The 13,380-nt window shown below is 37.4% G+C and overlaps 1 protein-coding gene and 1 long non-coding RNA gene across 2 annotated transcripts in view; one reads left to right on the top strand and one right to left on the bottom strand.

Annotated features, from left to right (window-relative positions):
* Positions 1–77: 77 nt before the first annotated feature.
* The window catches only part of nbas (neuroblastoma amplified sequence), a 158,653-nt gene continuing 145,350 nt past the window's right edge, over positions 78–13,380 (top strand). The window contains exons 1-9 of the mRNA XM_011491806.3: positions 78–207; positions 496–544; positions 1,068–1,104; positions 2,962–3,039; positions 4,184–4,231; positions 5,087–5,130; positions 9,350–9,483; positions 10,342–10,475; positions 12,212–12,310. Of these exons, the coding sequence (XP_011490108.2) occupies positions 115–207; positions 496–544; positions 1,068–1,104; positions 2,962–3,039; positions 4,184–4,231; positions 5,087–5,130; positions 9,350–9,483; positions 10,342–10,475; positions 12,212–12,310 (716 nt within the window). The 5' untranslated portion in view covers positions 78–114. The remainder of the gene's footprint in view (positions 208–495; positions 545–1,067; positions 1,105–2,961; positions 3,040–4,183; positions 4,232–5,086; positions 5,131–9,349; positions 9,484–10,341; positions 10,476–12,211; positions 12,311–13,380) is intronic.
* Positions 6,606–7,472, bottom strand: LOC110017692. Its single transcript, XR_002293175.1, has 2 exons — positions 6,783–7,472; positions 6,606–6,708 (listed from the first exon to the last, which is right to left on the bottom strand). It is a non-coding gene; the product is annotated as an uncharacterized LOC110017692 (long non-coding RNA).

Raw genomic sequence — 13,380 nt, 5'->3', positions numbered from 1 at the left:
TTAAAAATATGTGTAAAATTAGACCAAAAGATATGTTAACTGGCTGTTAAAAGCTTGTCATCATGCCTAATTTTGACGCATGTTGATTGCCGTAGACGTCAGCCTGTTGTAAATATGGCTGAAGAATGCTTAACTGAAGGCGAAGATGAAAACATTTTATACGATTTACTTGTTATCAACGAGTGGCCGCCAGAGACCGACACACAGGTTTGTCACAATTCAATTTCGCGCAGTTGTCTGCTCTGTGCTCACAAGTATTTGGTTTAAAAGCTCGACCTTGAGGAAAACAGTTCAGCAACGCAAAAGCCACGTACACAAACTGAATGTCTGCTAACTAAAGTTAAACATTATATAAGGTGGTTAAATTATGCTGTTGTGTCGATTTAAATTCCATTGTCTTTCTTCCCTGATAGTGTAAATGCATGCAGTGGATGTTTATTTTATATAAAAACATTACCGGTAATTGTTAACCCTTACTTTATTAAATAACTACAGCTACGGGGCAACAAAGAGGACAACTCTCTAGTCGCGAAAGCTGTAACAGGTAAGTTCCTTGTCAACGGGTCTACTTGTACCACCTGTCGAGATGGACATTTATCTTCAACTAATTGAACTGTTTCAAATAAAAAAATCGTCCAATTTATCATAATTTACTTCACTTTTAGTAAAGTGAAGTAAATTAAGTTCTATTTTCCTGTTTGTGTACTTTAGGCACGTGTAACTTTTTTTTCCTATTTTTATCAGAGCCAATCAGAGAGCCTTAAATGAACTTCATCTCATGACCAGTTTTTAAAATTACAGCAATTTTTTTGTGATGGGCGGGAATTTGTATTTCCATTTGCTACCGAAAACGACTTTTTGTAGTCATAAAGCACATTTTCATGTGTGCAATTTTTTTGTGTGAAAAAAAGATTTATGCGTGGCGGTTTTAAAACTAGCTTTCTTTTTTCTTTTAAAGGCAATTGATTGTTTGGAAATGACAAGCTTCATGAAAGATGTGCTGGATTAATGGAACAAATAAACAAATACTGTAGTTTTGGTGAATAACTGTAAATATTCTTTCATAGGTCCATTCCGCTTAGTGCTGCACTATTTGTTTCATAGGTAAGTCTGCAAATAACTTAAGAAAAACAAATCCTTCTTTTTTTTATTTTTGATTAAATTAAGCATCATAATTCTGTTACATTACAATGTCAAAGTTTGTTTTAAAATAATAATAATAATAAAAAATAAGAAATTATCTGCAGTTGGGCAAAAAACATTTGTCAGATTATTTGTTGATTCTGCAATTTTCCCCCCTTAAAAGATTATCTAGGTCTGTGTATGTGTCATAATTACACTTTAACTGTCAAGAACTTAATAATAAAAATAATAACACATTTTATTTATAAGTCATCTTTCTCAGAACTTAAGGTCACTGATGTATTGTTGTAAAAATAGAATCCAGGAAATCCCATTGTATGTAATGAATGAATAGCTTTTATTGTCACATGTAGAGCTTTTACACTGACATACGAGATAAAAAAAAAAGAAAAGAGAATTTTTGTGCAAAAACTAAGAAGCCGCTTAAAATAAGCAAGAATTCTGTCTATCACAAACCTGTCTCTTTTTCTTAAATTAGCTTCTCTGTCCTCCACTTGTTACTTTTATCAATGACACATGTTTGAACTGGTTATCTGTATAAAAGAGACCTGTCAACACCCTTAAACGGTCAGACTCCACCAAGACCAAAGAGCTGTCAAAGGACACAAGGGACAAGATTGTTCACCTAAACAAGACTGGAATAAACTGATCTCCACTTAACAAGCAGCTTGATGGGAAGAGATAACTGTGGGAGGAATTATTGGGAAAATCCATCTGTGGCTCCATGCAAGATTTCTCTTTGAAGGGAACAAAGGAGACCAGTGAGGAAACAGCCCAAAACTACATAGGTGAACTGGTCACTGACGTGAAGAGAGATGGTTTAGATCCTGCAACCCCCCCCCCCATCTGGATGATCCTGAGGAAGATTGGGAGAAAGTCATGTGGACAGATGATCCCAAAATGGAACTCTGGTATAAACGCCACTCGCCATATTTGGAGGAGGAAGACGCTGAGTGGCATCTCAGGAAAACCAAGCTCACTGTGAAGCATGGGGGTGGAAACATCATGCTTTGGGGCTGCTTTTCTGCAAAGGGGACAGGATCACCGAGTCATACAAGGAAACGGTTAATGGGGCTATGCATGGTGAGATTTTGAGTAAATCTGTCTGTGAATGTATCGCCCGGCCTACAAAAGAGTAGCTATTTTAAGGTTCTACAGCGACTTAGCCAGTCTCTGGACCTCAATCCAATCTGTGAGAATCTGTGTGTTGCCCAGCAACAACCCCAAAACATCCCCGTTCTTGAGAATATCTGCATGGAGGAATAGGGTCAAAACAGCAGCTACAATGTTTTCAAAATGGGTGAAGACCTACAGGAAACATTCAACCTCTGTCAACCAGGTCTGTGTCACAAAGTATTGAGGTAAACTTTTATTATTGACTAAATCCTCATTTCACAAATAAATTCTTTAAAACGTGATTTCCTGGAGTCTTCTGTTTTCTTTACATCCTGTCTCTCACAGTTGAAATGTACCTATGATGAACATTAGACCCCGACTGGCAAAAACTTTTTTGACCCACTTTATTTAAAGAAAGTTTTAGCAATTGTGGAAACAGCTGAATTGGTTTTTGTTCTGCAAAATATAACATTGCTGTGGCGTCATTACAGAGGACGTATGATCCTCTGTAATGACGCTATGATATATATGAAGGATGTAATCTCTTAAACAGTGTAAGACTAATATATTTATTTCTTCAAAATACATTTTGCAAAAGCATACATCCCAATTTGTGATTAGAATTCTATGTGGTCATAGAAAGCTGTAAGAAGTTTATGTGCCTTGATGAATACATTGTTGAAGTTGTTTCATTTTCTTCAGCCCCTCCAGCTCTTCTCTGTCTCCTGGGCTTGTACGGCTGACAAACAAGCAGATCAACTGGCAGCATGTTCTTTCAAGGTACATCAAAACCGGAGTCCTGCTCTCAAACTGTTTTGCATATTTAATATTTAAATGTATGTTATTTTTTGGCTTGAATTCACAAATATTACAAGCTTTTTATTTAGGTTATTGTCTCTTGTTTGATGAATTAGAGTGTAAACGACAGTTTTTAAAATTATATTGTAATTACATTCACATATATGTACCTAAGATTATGAGATTATTTTAATAATCAGGTCTAAAATATATTTTGAGAAATATTTTCTCCTGCTGACATAATTCCAGATCAGCTTTTTCTTAAAGTTTTCTTTTTTTTTGGATTTAAAATTGTTATGTTACGATAATTTATGCATTTAAAAACATATTTAAATCAGTCGACCAGAAAGAAAATAGGAAACCAGAGAATACTGTGAAAGTTTAATTTAACACAGTTCAAAGCCTCTCTTTTTATAGGTCATGTTTGAGAGCTCAACTTTTATTTCTGCCATAACCATTTTAAAAATACACACCTTTCACTCTCAACTTTGATGTTTTAATTTAATTTTAATTTCCCCGCTCACATATAGAGGTGTCTCTTCAGTTGATTTGACTTTAGATTTCGGGATTTTTTTGTTCAGTTATGGCACCAATTTGCCTTAATGTGCCTTAAAAATATGCTTTTATTTTGAATTTTTCTTTTTTTTTCTTTACAGTTTGTCAGCTTTTAAACCTTAAAAAAATGATTGTATCTCCTTTTTTATTTAGTCTAAACAAGTGTAATAAAATGAATCATCCTGTGAAATGTTTTTATTGTCAGATGAGACCTGCTTTTCAAATGATTGCTTCGTTATCCTAATTCTCAGAATTCGACATTTTTCTTCCAATATTCCTTTAATATTTTCAAGTATCTTCTAAAGGAATCATCCACATCTGACCCCCACTTAATATGTTTGGAAATTATCCCTGTTTTTAGTGCATCATTAGGTTTTCTGCTTTCAGCAAACATTTCCTCCAGGAAGTGCATGCTCTAGTCACCACAAAGCATTTCCCATTACTTCCTAAACTTACCATCAATCTTCCATTAAAGAAAGTAGTGTCCACAAGAAATTTAAAACAATTGTTTGTCTCCTTTTCTTGTTTCTTTTTCCTGCTCAGTTTTGATCATTCTTCTTTTGCTCCACAGTAACGGCAAACTGTTGGCGGTGATTCAAGACCAGTGTGTAGAAATTAGGTAATTACTGAGCTCTTTATCGTCTTTTGAGGCTGCTTGTGAACAGTGAGTGAGTGAAGGTGATAGAAGACCGTTTAATTACGGGGGGGATTTATCACATTTTCCCTGTAAAAAGACCCCCCCACCCCCAACACAACCTCGGCTTGGACCTCTAGAGAGGTTGCAAGTGCAATCGCTCGCAGTGTAGTCACAGTTTGACATTTGAATCAATTTAGCAACCTTATAGTGGCCGCTGGAATCCTCTGGGCCAGAAAAATAAATAAATAAGGCTAAATGAAATTGTATTTCATTTATGTACTGCAGAGAAAGCAATACACAGCAGTGTGGCCATTTTAGCTGGTTGTAATTTTCCCACACACTAATCTACCCCCCCCCCCCCACCACACAGACAAAACACACTCACTCAGCAGTGTGCTCTACTGACACAATCCAATGCTCAGAATAGAAATTATAGTCAATAACTGTAAAGCAGATGTACAAATATTGTATTTCTCATCCTCCTGAGACAAACAGGGGGGGTTCATTCACGTTCATAGCTGAGAATTTCCTCCTCTTGACCCTTGCGTGTAATTTAAATCCACCTCCACGTGTCAGTCAAGATGTAAAAGTGGGTTTTTGCCAAAGCTACTCTGTTTTCCAGCTTTGTTTCCTGACTTTAGTTTCGTGAGGACAGTTTTCCTCAGACCTTTCAGGGCCACCTTTTCTGCTTGATCTATTTGAGCACGGAGAGCTGGCAAGCTATCTGTGACTGTTCCAGCTTTCTGCCTAACAGGCGCTAGAAGGCTAAGTGTATGTGCATCGCTGTTGCATGGTGTGATGCCACAGTTTCCCAGTTTTTGTGTGCTTCCTCCTCAGGTCTGCGAGAGATGACTTTGGCTCAGTCATTGGAAAATGTCAGGGTAAGACCCCCTCTCCTCTCATGTTATTTTAAATTATGTTATGCTAATGTTGAGTGGCTCACGGTGCGTTTGTGTGCGTGATAATGGAATTGGACAAAATTGTACACCTGCGAGCGACAATAACCCAAGGCCAGCCATACTTTGAGCACTGAGACAGCTGCTTTATAACATGCATGAAATGGTGCACAGAAAGGACAGAGAAATGTGGATTATTTTTCCCAGAGAAGACGAATTACTTGTAGGATCCAAAAACAAATTAACTTTTAAAAATGAAATATTTTGTTATAAAGAGGTAAAATCTTTAGAAAAAGTAGTGAAGGTGGTTAATTGTAAGGTTCTGGTTTTGAAACTTAATCAAAGAGCCATATACATTTTATATTGGCTGTTTTTGTTAGTTGGAACCCTGTGACTTCCAGGTTGAGACAGGTTTAAAAATGAAAGTAATTGGAGCCAAGTCAGTTCACCAAGTAACCATTAGGTGGCTTTTTATTTAACAGCTTAACAAAGTTAAAATAGTAAAAGATTGATTCATTTTCCATGCAAGTGTACTCAACAACAAAAGCTTTATTAACCCTTTTTTCTTATTACTATTTCAAGTTTTTGCTTCTTTTGGTTGACAGAGGACTAGAGCAGCCTTAAGGGGTCGGTGTCCCAACGTTAACGGGTTATTGGAGTTGCACATTCACAGAAAACTTCAACCAAAAACTACCAAATGACCCAATACAGACCAGTGGATGTCAGTACTGTACCTCCATCTCTTTTTACAGTCTTTGTTTGTCATAGGTTTATCATAAGTTAACGACATGAAAGTTAAATATAGCAGACCGATAGTTGCTGATGATAATGAAGCCTGATGTAGAAGAATAGGTGGGGATCTCCAGGCCTCAAGGGCTGATGTGGCTAAATATTTTCCAGATATTATTGCCTTAGTAACAACAGATGACCTGGATTAGGTTTGTCCAGCCAATTGGAGCATGCCAGAGCAGGGTATTTTGGAAAATGAGCAGGAATGTGGCCCTCGGTCCCCACCTCTGTGCTAGAGTTCACTTGAACAACATTCAGAAAATGGGTGATTAGGAAGAACAAAGTAAAGTCAGTTTGGTTTATTGCACTTACGGGTTCACCCACCTACTAATTACGGAGAGATGCCACCATAAATGTACAAATTTGAGATCTAACTGGATTTTTAGAAACTGTCACCTCTACCAGTTGCCATGAATAGGGGGGAAAAAGGAAATAAATAAAATCATAACATCAGTAATCAGAATTATGTAGAGCTGGAGTGTTGCCCTTTTCTTAAATTAAAGCCTATGAGTACCGTAATTGCTCCCTTCTGAAACCAACATCTAGTGGCCATTTATGGAACTGCAACACTTGGTACTGCTGGGTTTGCATAAAATTAAGAAGTTGGGATTTTAGTCAGCTTTGAGCCCCTTTTGTTTTCCTCTGTGTGACATTTCTCATGACAACACAGGTCGGTTTACAACGGGCGTTTATTTGCACTTCTGCAGGTCATCACACTTCTTGTGGGACATTGCGTGCCTTCGCTTTCATTACGCCTTCATTACGCCGTGAAAACTATAACAAAACATTATACATGTTTGAGGAGAAATAAACAATACAAAATAACACAAAACAAGCATAACAAATACCTCGTTTCCGCTTGTCAAGAAAAAGAGTCTCTTTGAGTCCAAGGTATTTCTTTTTGCAGCTCTTTCTCCCAGCTTGAACTTCTAATTGCTGCAACCTCGTGAGCAAAAGACCGTGCTCACCTGCGGCCAACATAAAAGGCTCAAATTCTTACGAGATTAATCCAATTCTTCTGAACATAATTCAAACAAAATTCACTGTACACTCCAAAGGAATAAAAATTAAATCACCAATTATTAAACATTTCACAACCCATGAACTTCAATAAAATATATAAATTTCAGCTGCATGTACATTCTGTTTCTAACGACATATTAACTCTGAATCTACAAAATAAAATATATTATTAACTATTAAAGCCAAAATATTACAAACTATTGTAGCCTGTTACAGAAAATTGTACTATCTTATAAGATTCAAAAGAATTTAAAAATAGTTGACAACTGTATTAAATTCTTCCCACCTGAAATTGTTATTTGATCATATAAATTCTTACGTTTTTCTTCTTCAGATCACCTCTCCTGTTTGACATGTAGACTTCAAAACAAATGCATATCCTGACATATTTCCAGTTATGGACTCACTCTATTTCCTTTTGCAGCCTCACGTTCTCACTGTTGCTCTCCTGTTGTGTAGATCACTCCACACAAAAACGCAATAAAATGCAAAATTAAAAAACAAATTAAATCAAATCAAAATACAAGATGCCAAAAAAAAGAAACTTATTTAGTTTTAGTTTTATAGATTTAATTTTGATTTCTGGAAATACATTTTGTTTTTCAAAATCTTAACTTTTTATTTTTGTTTCATTATTTTTGGAATTGTGTTTTTTTCCCCTTTTGGTTTCTACAATTGGATTAAAAAAATATAATGTTTTATTTTTAGTTGTTCAGCTTTTTCAATTGTAATTGCTGTGTTTTAATATGTTTTTGTGTTAAATAATGTGTTGGTGTGATTTGGACTTCAGGGCCACTGTAGCTTAAAGCTTAAAATACTTTTCCCTGAAGTTTGATGTTATTCAATCTAGCCATTTTTGGGCCAGATCATCCACATGTTTTTTTTTTTTTTTTAAAGTTTGTCTCATTCTTACTTGATGTATTGTTTTGTTTTTGTCACAGTGCGCTCTTAATGGTTCATAGTGTAGATAACAGTAGCCCCCAGGCCTGTGTAAAGCCTGGCCTCCCTCCTTGTTTTTTTTGTTCCATTTCATCTTTTCATTTTTCTCTTATAACATTTCATTTCATTTCACAGAGATTTGTCCTAATGGATTTTGCTCTGATCCTGCCTTTAATGGCATTCGCTGTTAATGGATGAGTGTGTGTGTTTGTGCGTGTTGCACCCGGACCTGTGAGTCTGATTCTGTTTCAGTAGAGTTGTCTTCCACCCACGTACATAATTCATAAACATTGAGCTCTGATAAAATGCATCCGCGCGGCTTTAGATAGAAAGGCTTCTGCTGGGTCATTGGAAGTAATTCTCCCCAACTTCCGCCCCCACCATCGCTGGAAGGAAAAGAGAAAAGGAAAAAAAAAAAAGCCATCTATGTGGAAATGGAGCCCCCAGAGCTGCAGAGCACCCCACTGTATACAACTCATAATGGGAGATGAGATAGCAAGAGAGAAAATGTCTTTGTGTGTGAAACTAAAAAAATGAAAGTGGGGGGTTGGAAGAAAAAGGATGGTTGGTACCCACAGCTGTCACAGCAGCCATGTTCCTGTTTGCTTCCCCTTATCTGAGAGCCTCTAAAGGTCTGTTAAGTCTTTTCCTCCTGGGGAGCTCCCTGAGATTTTTAGGCCTGAACATTTGGGGAACTATTATTTCTCTCTGTGGGGGCTGTTCTGTCTCCTCCCCAGATGTTCTCTCTTTTTTTTTTTTTTTTGCTTCTTTTCTTCCCTGTCGTTTACTCCCACTTCTTCTTTGTTCTTCGTTTTAAAATTCTAGTCATACAACATTTGTTTCCGATATTGCCCACCAGGGGTTGCAGCAGCTTTACGGAGGCGAGAAATTGGACACAATAAACACTAAATGCAGCATTATGAGATGTCAACAAAAGCATTACACCATTGTTTATGCTTTTTTTTTTGCTACAGTGCGGCTGTTTTGCTGGTTGAATTTACTTTCAGATAATCAGGGGTTGAAAAGGCTCTTGATCAGACGCTGCTGCAGCTCCTTTGTCAGGGGACGATGACAGCGGGGCCTTGAGGAAAATGCCAGCAGGCGCGGATGTGCTTCATCATGGCGATATGGCTGCGCTCACCGCTCTGCTGAGACAGCACATTTCTAAAAGAGGAGCCAGTACTTCAATAAAAACTCAATTTATGATCTCCGCTCTCCTCCCACCTTTCTCGCTGCCCCCCCCTCCCCGTCTGCCCTTCTGCGATACGGCGTGTGAAAGTGTGCATCTTTGAGAAGCAATTATTGAGATGTTATTCCGCCGCGCCTCAGAGATGACTTGTGTCGCAGCGGCTTTGTCTTTTTCTGACTCCGTCCACAAGCTTTTTCTTTTGTTATTTTAAAAAAAAATCTGTTGCTCAATTTAGAATTAAAATTTTCTCTCCATTTGCTGCAGTGCCAAAAGACCCAAACCCACAGTGGCGACGGATGGCGTGGAGCTCTGACTGCACGCTGCTGGCCTACTCCGACAGCACTGGCACCGTCCGGCTGTTTGACCTCATGGGCGGCGAACTTTTTGTCATCCCCCCGGTAACCAAATAAACCTCTCCTTCTAAACTATATTTGTAATAAATTTTAATTCTAATGAAAGCATCAGTCTTATAATTCTTGTGTTTAACATCTGAGGCAGCTCTGATCTTTTCTGTGAAAAGATGTGTTTGTTCAGCACCTTGGAGTAACCACAACCTTATAAAGATGTCTCCCTTCCAGACGTCCGGCCCCCTCTTTGTCTGTCTCACCTGCTTTTTAGGCCCCTCGTCTTCTTTTCCCTTCTCCGCTCTGTGTCTTGTTCTTCTAAGCGCCGTCTTCCTCACCTCACATCGTAAATTTTTCACGAGTGTTCTCCCCAAGTCTTCCCTTTATGCCTCGTCTCACACACTCTACTCTTTCTTCCAAGCTCCAAGTCCACATTTTAACGCCATGTAAGCTCCACATATCATTATTCTACCATTTTCTGTCCATTATCCTCTTGCGCCCCTCTGTCAGACGCTCGTCCTTCTCCCCAGACACCCTTACCTTTTGAAAGCCTCTGATCGTTGTTCCTTCAGCGCACTTCCTCTTTGTTGTGTGTGTGTGTCTGCGCAGAGTGTGTTCGCACACCTACATCAGTGCCCCTCAGCAATACTTTACCCTTCCTCCTGTTTGTTACTGCCTTACTGCGATTTCAGGGGGATGAGATAAAAAAAAAAAGATGAGTCAGTTTTGCAGTAGAGGTGCATAAATGTAGGTTTTCCAATGTTCAACCTTCATCTTTCTTGTTTTCTATCCCTATTTGACTTTTCTGATTTATTATTCTTCACACATTGCCCCCTTCTTTTTTTAATCTTGTTACGAGAACTGTGAACTTAAACTGCAATGAACTCCTCTTCTGTCCTTTTTCTCATCCAGGTGGTGAGTTTTCCCGGAGATTTCAGTTGTGCAGTCGCAGGCCTGATCTTCCTGGAGTACACAGCCAGCGCTCAGTGGTCAGCTGAACTTCTTGTGATCACATACAGTGGAGGGCTTAAAAGCTACTTAGTCAGGTGAGAAACAAAAGCGTGTTAAAACTCGTTTAAATAACTTATCTAGCTGTGATGTAACTGCACAATGAAAGCAAATTTCCCCCCCTTTTTCCCTCAAAATGTCTCCTTTCTTTGATTTGGCTTAATGCAGGGGTCTGCAACATTTCAACACGCCATTCAGATCAATTTCTTAGTGACCACAAACCCTTTAAGAGCCACAAAGTCTTACGTCAGCCTTTAGAAAAATAAGACACTGCTTTGGATTTGAGTTATTGTTACTCTGATGATAAATACAAATTAACCAATGAAACGTAAACATGAAGAAAGATGGGCTTTTAAAAAATATATATAAAGCAGTTTATAACTTTTGACAGAGGCTTGCAGGACTTCCTTTCAAAATAAAAGACACACAGGATCATCTCAATGCTGCAAGTATAGTAGTGGGTAATGTAAAGTCAGCAGTGATAAAAAAACAACAAACTGTGTTTATTTTATAGTTTGTGGCACATCTCTGCCAGAATTTTGTAAATTGGAGCTAATTAAGCGAGTAAACTGCAATTAATGGATTTTGTGAAGGTCAAATTGGTTCAATTTATCCCTTTTTTTCAAGCCAGCCTTTGCATTAACTGTATAGATATTTTGTGTTGTCTCATTTTTCCTCTGCGATGACCTGATGACATGTTGAGGATGGACCCAGTTATTCGCCCGATGACGGCTCAAAGAGGCTCCAGTTTCTGTCACTTGAGAATCTGCACTACATGCCAAACTTGTCAATGTCAACCTGCCTGCGCTATGATTTCATTTTAAAACATTGAGCCTTTTCACTCATTATTTATATAGATTTTAGCTTTTCAACTGCAGCGAAGGCTTTAAAGAACTTTTAAATTCCCAATTGCGTTGCCTGTCAGTGTCCGTATCTTTGAGAAGTTTAAAATGAGTTTCTGCTTCATTTACAATTTAAATCGTTCAGCCTTTTAAGTAGGTAACATTTCAGCTGTATGCATGCCTACCTGTTTTTCAGAAAATGTGTTACAAGTAATTACCTCTGATATTATGCCATGGACAGGTACTCAAAGGCAATTTTTGCTCCTGACTTTTCCCATTTCTCCCCCGTCCATCGCTGAGCCACCGCCTGCTTACACAAGAGCACAGTAGAGTTTACTCAAGTCGGCGATGGCAGTGCTGATTAATGCTATGTGCTTGGAAATTTGCAATTATGACTCCCACACGTGGTCACAGGTTTTAGGCTTTACTGGGCAAATACTGAAATGTTACAAATGAGCCAAAACCTAATAAAAAGTGTAAAAAGCTTGTTTATAGAAAAAGAAAAGTTTTTTATTTTCTTACTGCCTTTTGTCATTTTGAGTATGTTTCTGAGCTGATTGCAAAGACTCAAACCCACCCTGAAGATTTGGATTTTCAAAATAATTTTAAATTAGATCACTTTTTATTTAATATTTCATGATATAAGACGAGAGCTTGGAGGTTATATGTTTTTTTTTCAAGGCGGATTTGCTGAAATAACGTTGTCATCCAAAGCCTCCCAAAGCTGACTAAAATCGGAAAATGCCCTGTACTCCAGAACCTCCCTTTAGCTGTAAATTCATGTCAGAAAAAGGGAATGAAAAGCTGATTTACTCTCTTAATTTCCACAGAAAGTGCATTTGATACCTCTGTAGCCATTTAAATGTCAGAGTTTGTGTGTAAAAGAGAAACTAGAATAAAGATAGATTTTTGTTGTTGATCTCTTTCTTTAGTGTGGGAACCAATCAGAACTTCCAAGAGAACCACACCTTCAACTTTTCCACCCACTATCCACATGGCATCACGGCAGCTGTTTACCATCCTGCACACAGGTATGACGGACAGCACAGATAGCTTGGTCTATATTTGCCAATCTAGTGAGCTTTGATTCACGCTGGGTTTTCGCAGAGACTTCTGGGAAATTTTTAGGGCACTCGATTTTGGATGTTTGGATTCATAGTGCATTATGTAGTGAGAAGTTGAGGACTTTGGACATAGCTTTGATGAGAATTTAAAGGGACGCCATCAGGAAGTTTTTCAGAGCTGTCATGTTCTAAAACTGCAACCTCCCTGGAGTGTCCATTAGTACAAAAGATCTAAAGCTCCACTCTGATTGAGGTGGCAGTAAGGGTCAGATGAGGTACTGTTATGGGCTGGAGTTTTATTTATTTTATTTTTTTTTAAGAGCAGCTATTTTTTCAGATTAAAGATGGATTTAAACCCAACTCCCAAGACTATTCCCACATTTTAGAAGTCTTTCTTCAAACAGCAGCGCAGAACAAAGTCCTCCTTCTTCAGGAAGACCACGATTTTCTATACAGGACAAAGCTCCATCTGTGCATCAAAGAACTCCACTGGGCAGCTTGCAAATAAAAGCCTCAAAGATGATAAAAAAACAAAAAAACGATCTTAATCTCAAACTGTGGGACCTTCTTTGAACTGACTGGCTGAACCTCATATACATTTATTCATGAAGTTAGTATTTTCACCTGAACAGATAAGTTAAGAGATTTTTTTTAACTAAGTTGCATAAAAAAGTAATAAAATAAGAAATCACTTTTAATATTTGTATATTTTTATTTATATTTAGTTATTTAATCAATTACTTAATTTATAGCTATTTTATTTTTTAAATGTCACTTTCAACATTTTTTTTATTTTATTTTTTATTTAATTAAACTTCCTTTTTTGTCTGTGTATTAATTTATTTCTGCTTTTATTTACGGTTTTTTTTAATTCACATTTTATTTATATATACAGTATTTTTAACTTCACGTTTGTTTTAATTATGTTATCACTTTTTAAAGCATTTTTATTGTTTGAATTTAATTTACTTGCATAAAAACTTTATTTATTTATGTATTACAAAAAGACCACTCCTGCTACTTTCAATATTCCGATT

Source organism: Oryzias latipes, chromosome 24 (assembly GCF_002234675.1).
Source record: "Oryzias latipes chromosome 24, ASM223467v1".
Taxonomy (NCBI): Eukaryota; Metazoa; Chordata; class Actinopteri; order Beloniformes; family Adrianichthyidae; genus Oryzias; species Oryzias latipes.
Note: the sequence above shows the minus strand (reverse complement) of the source record. Positions and strands in the feature narration are given on the sequence as shown.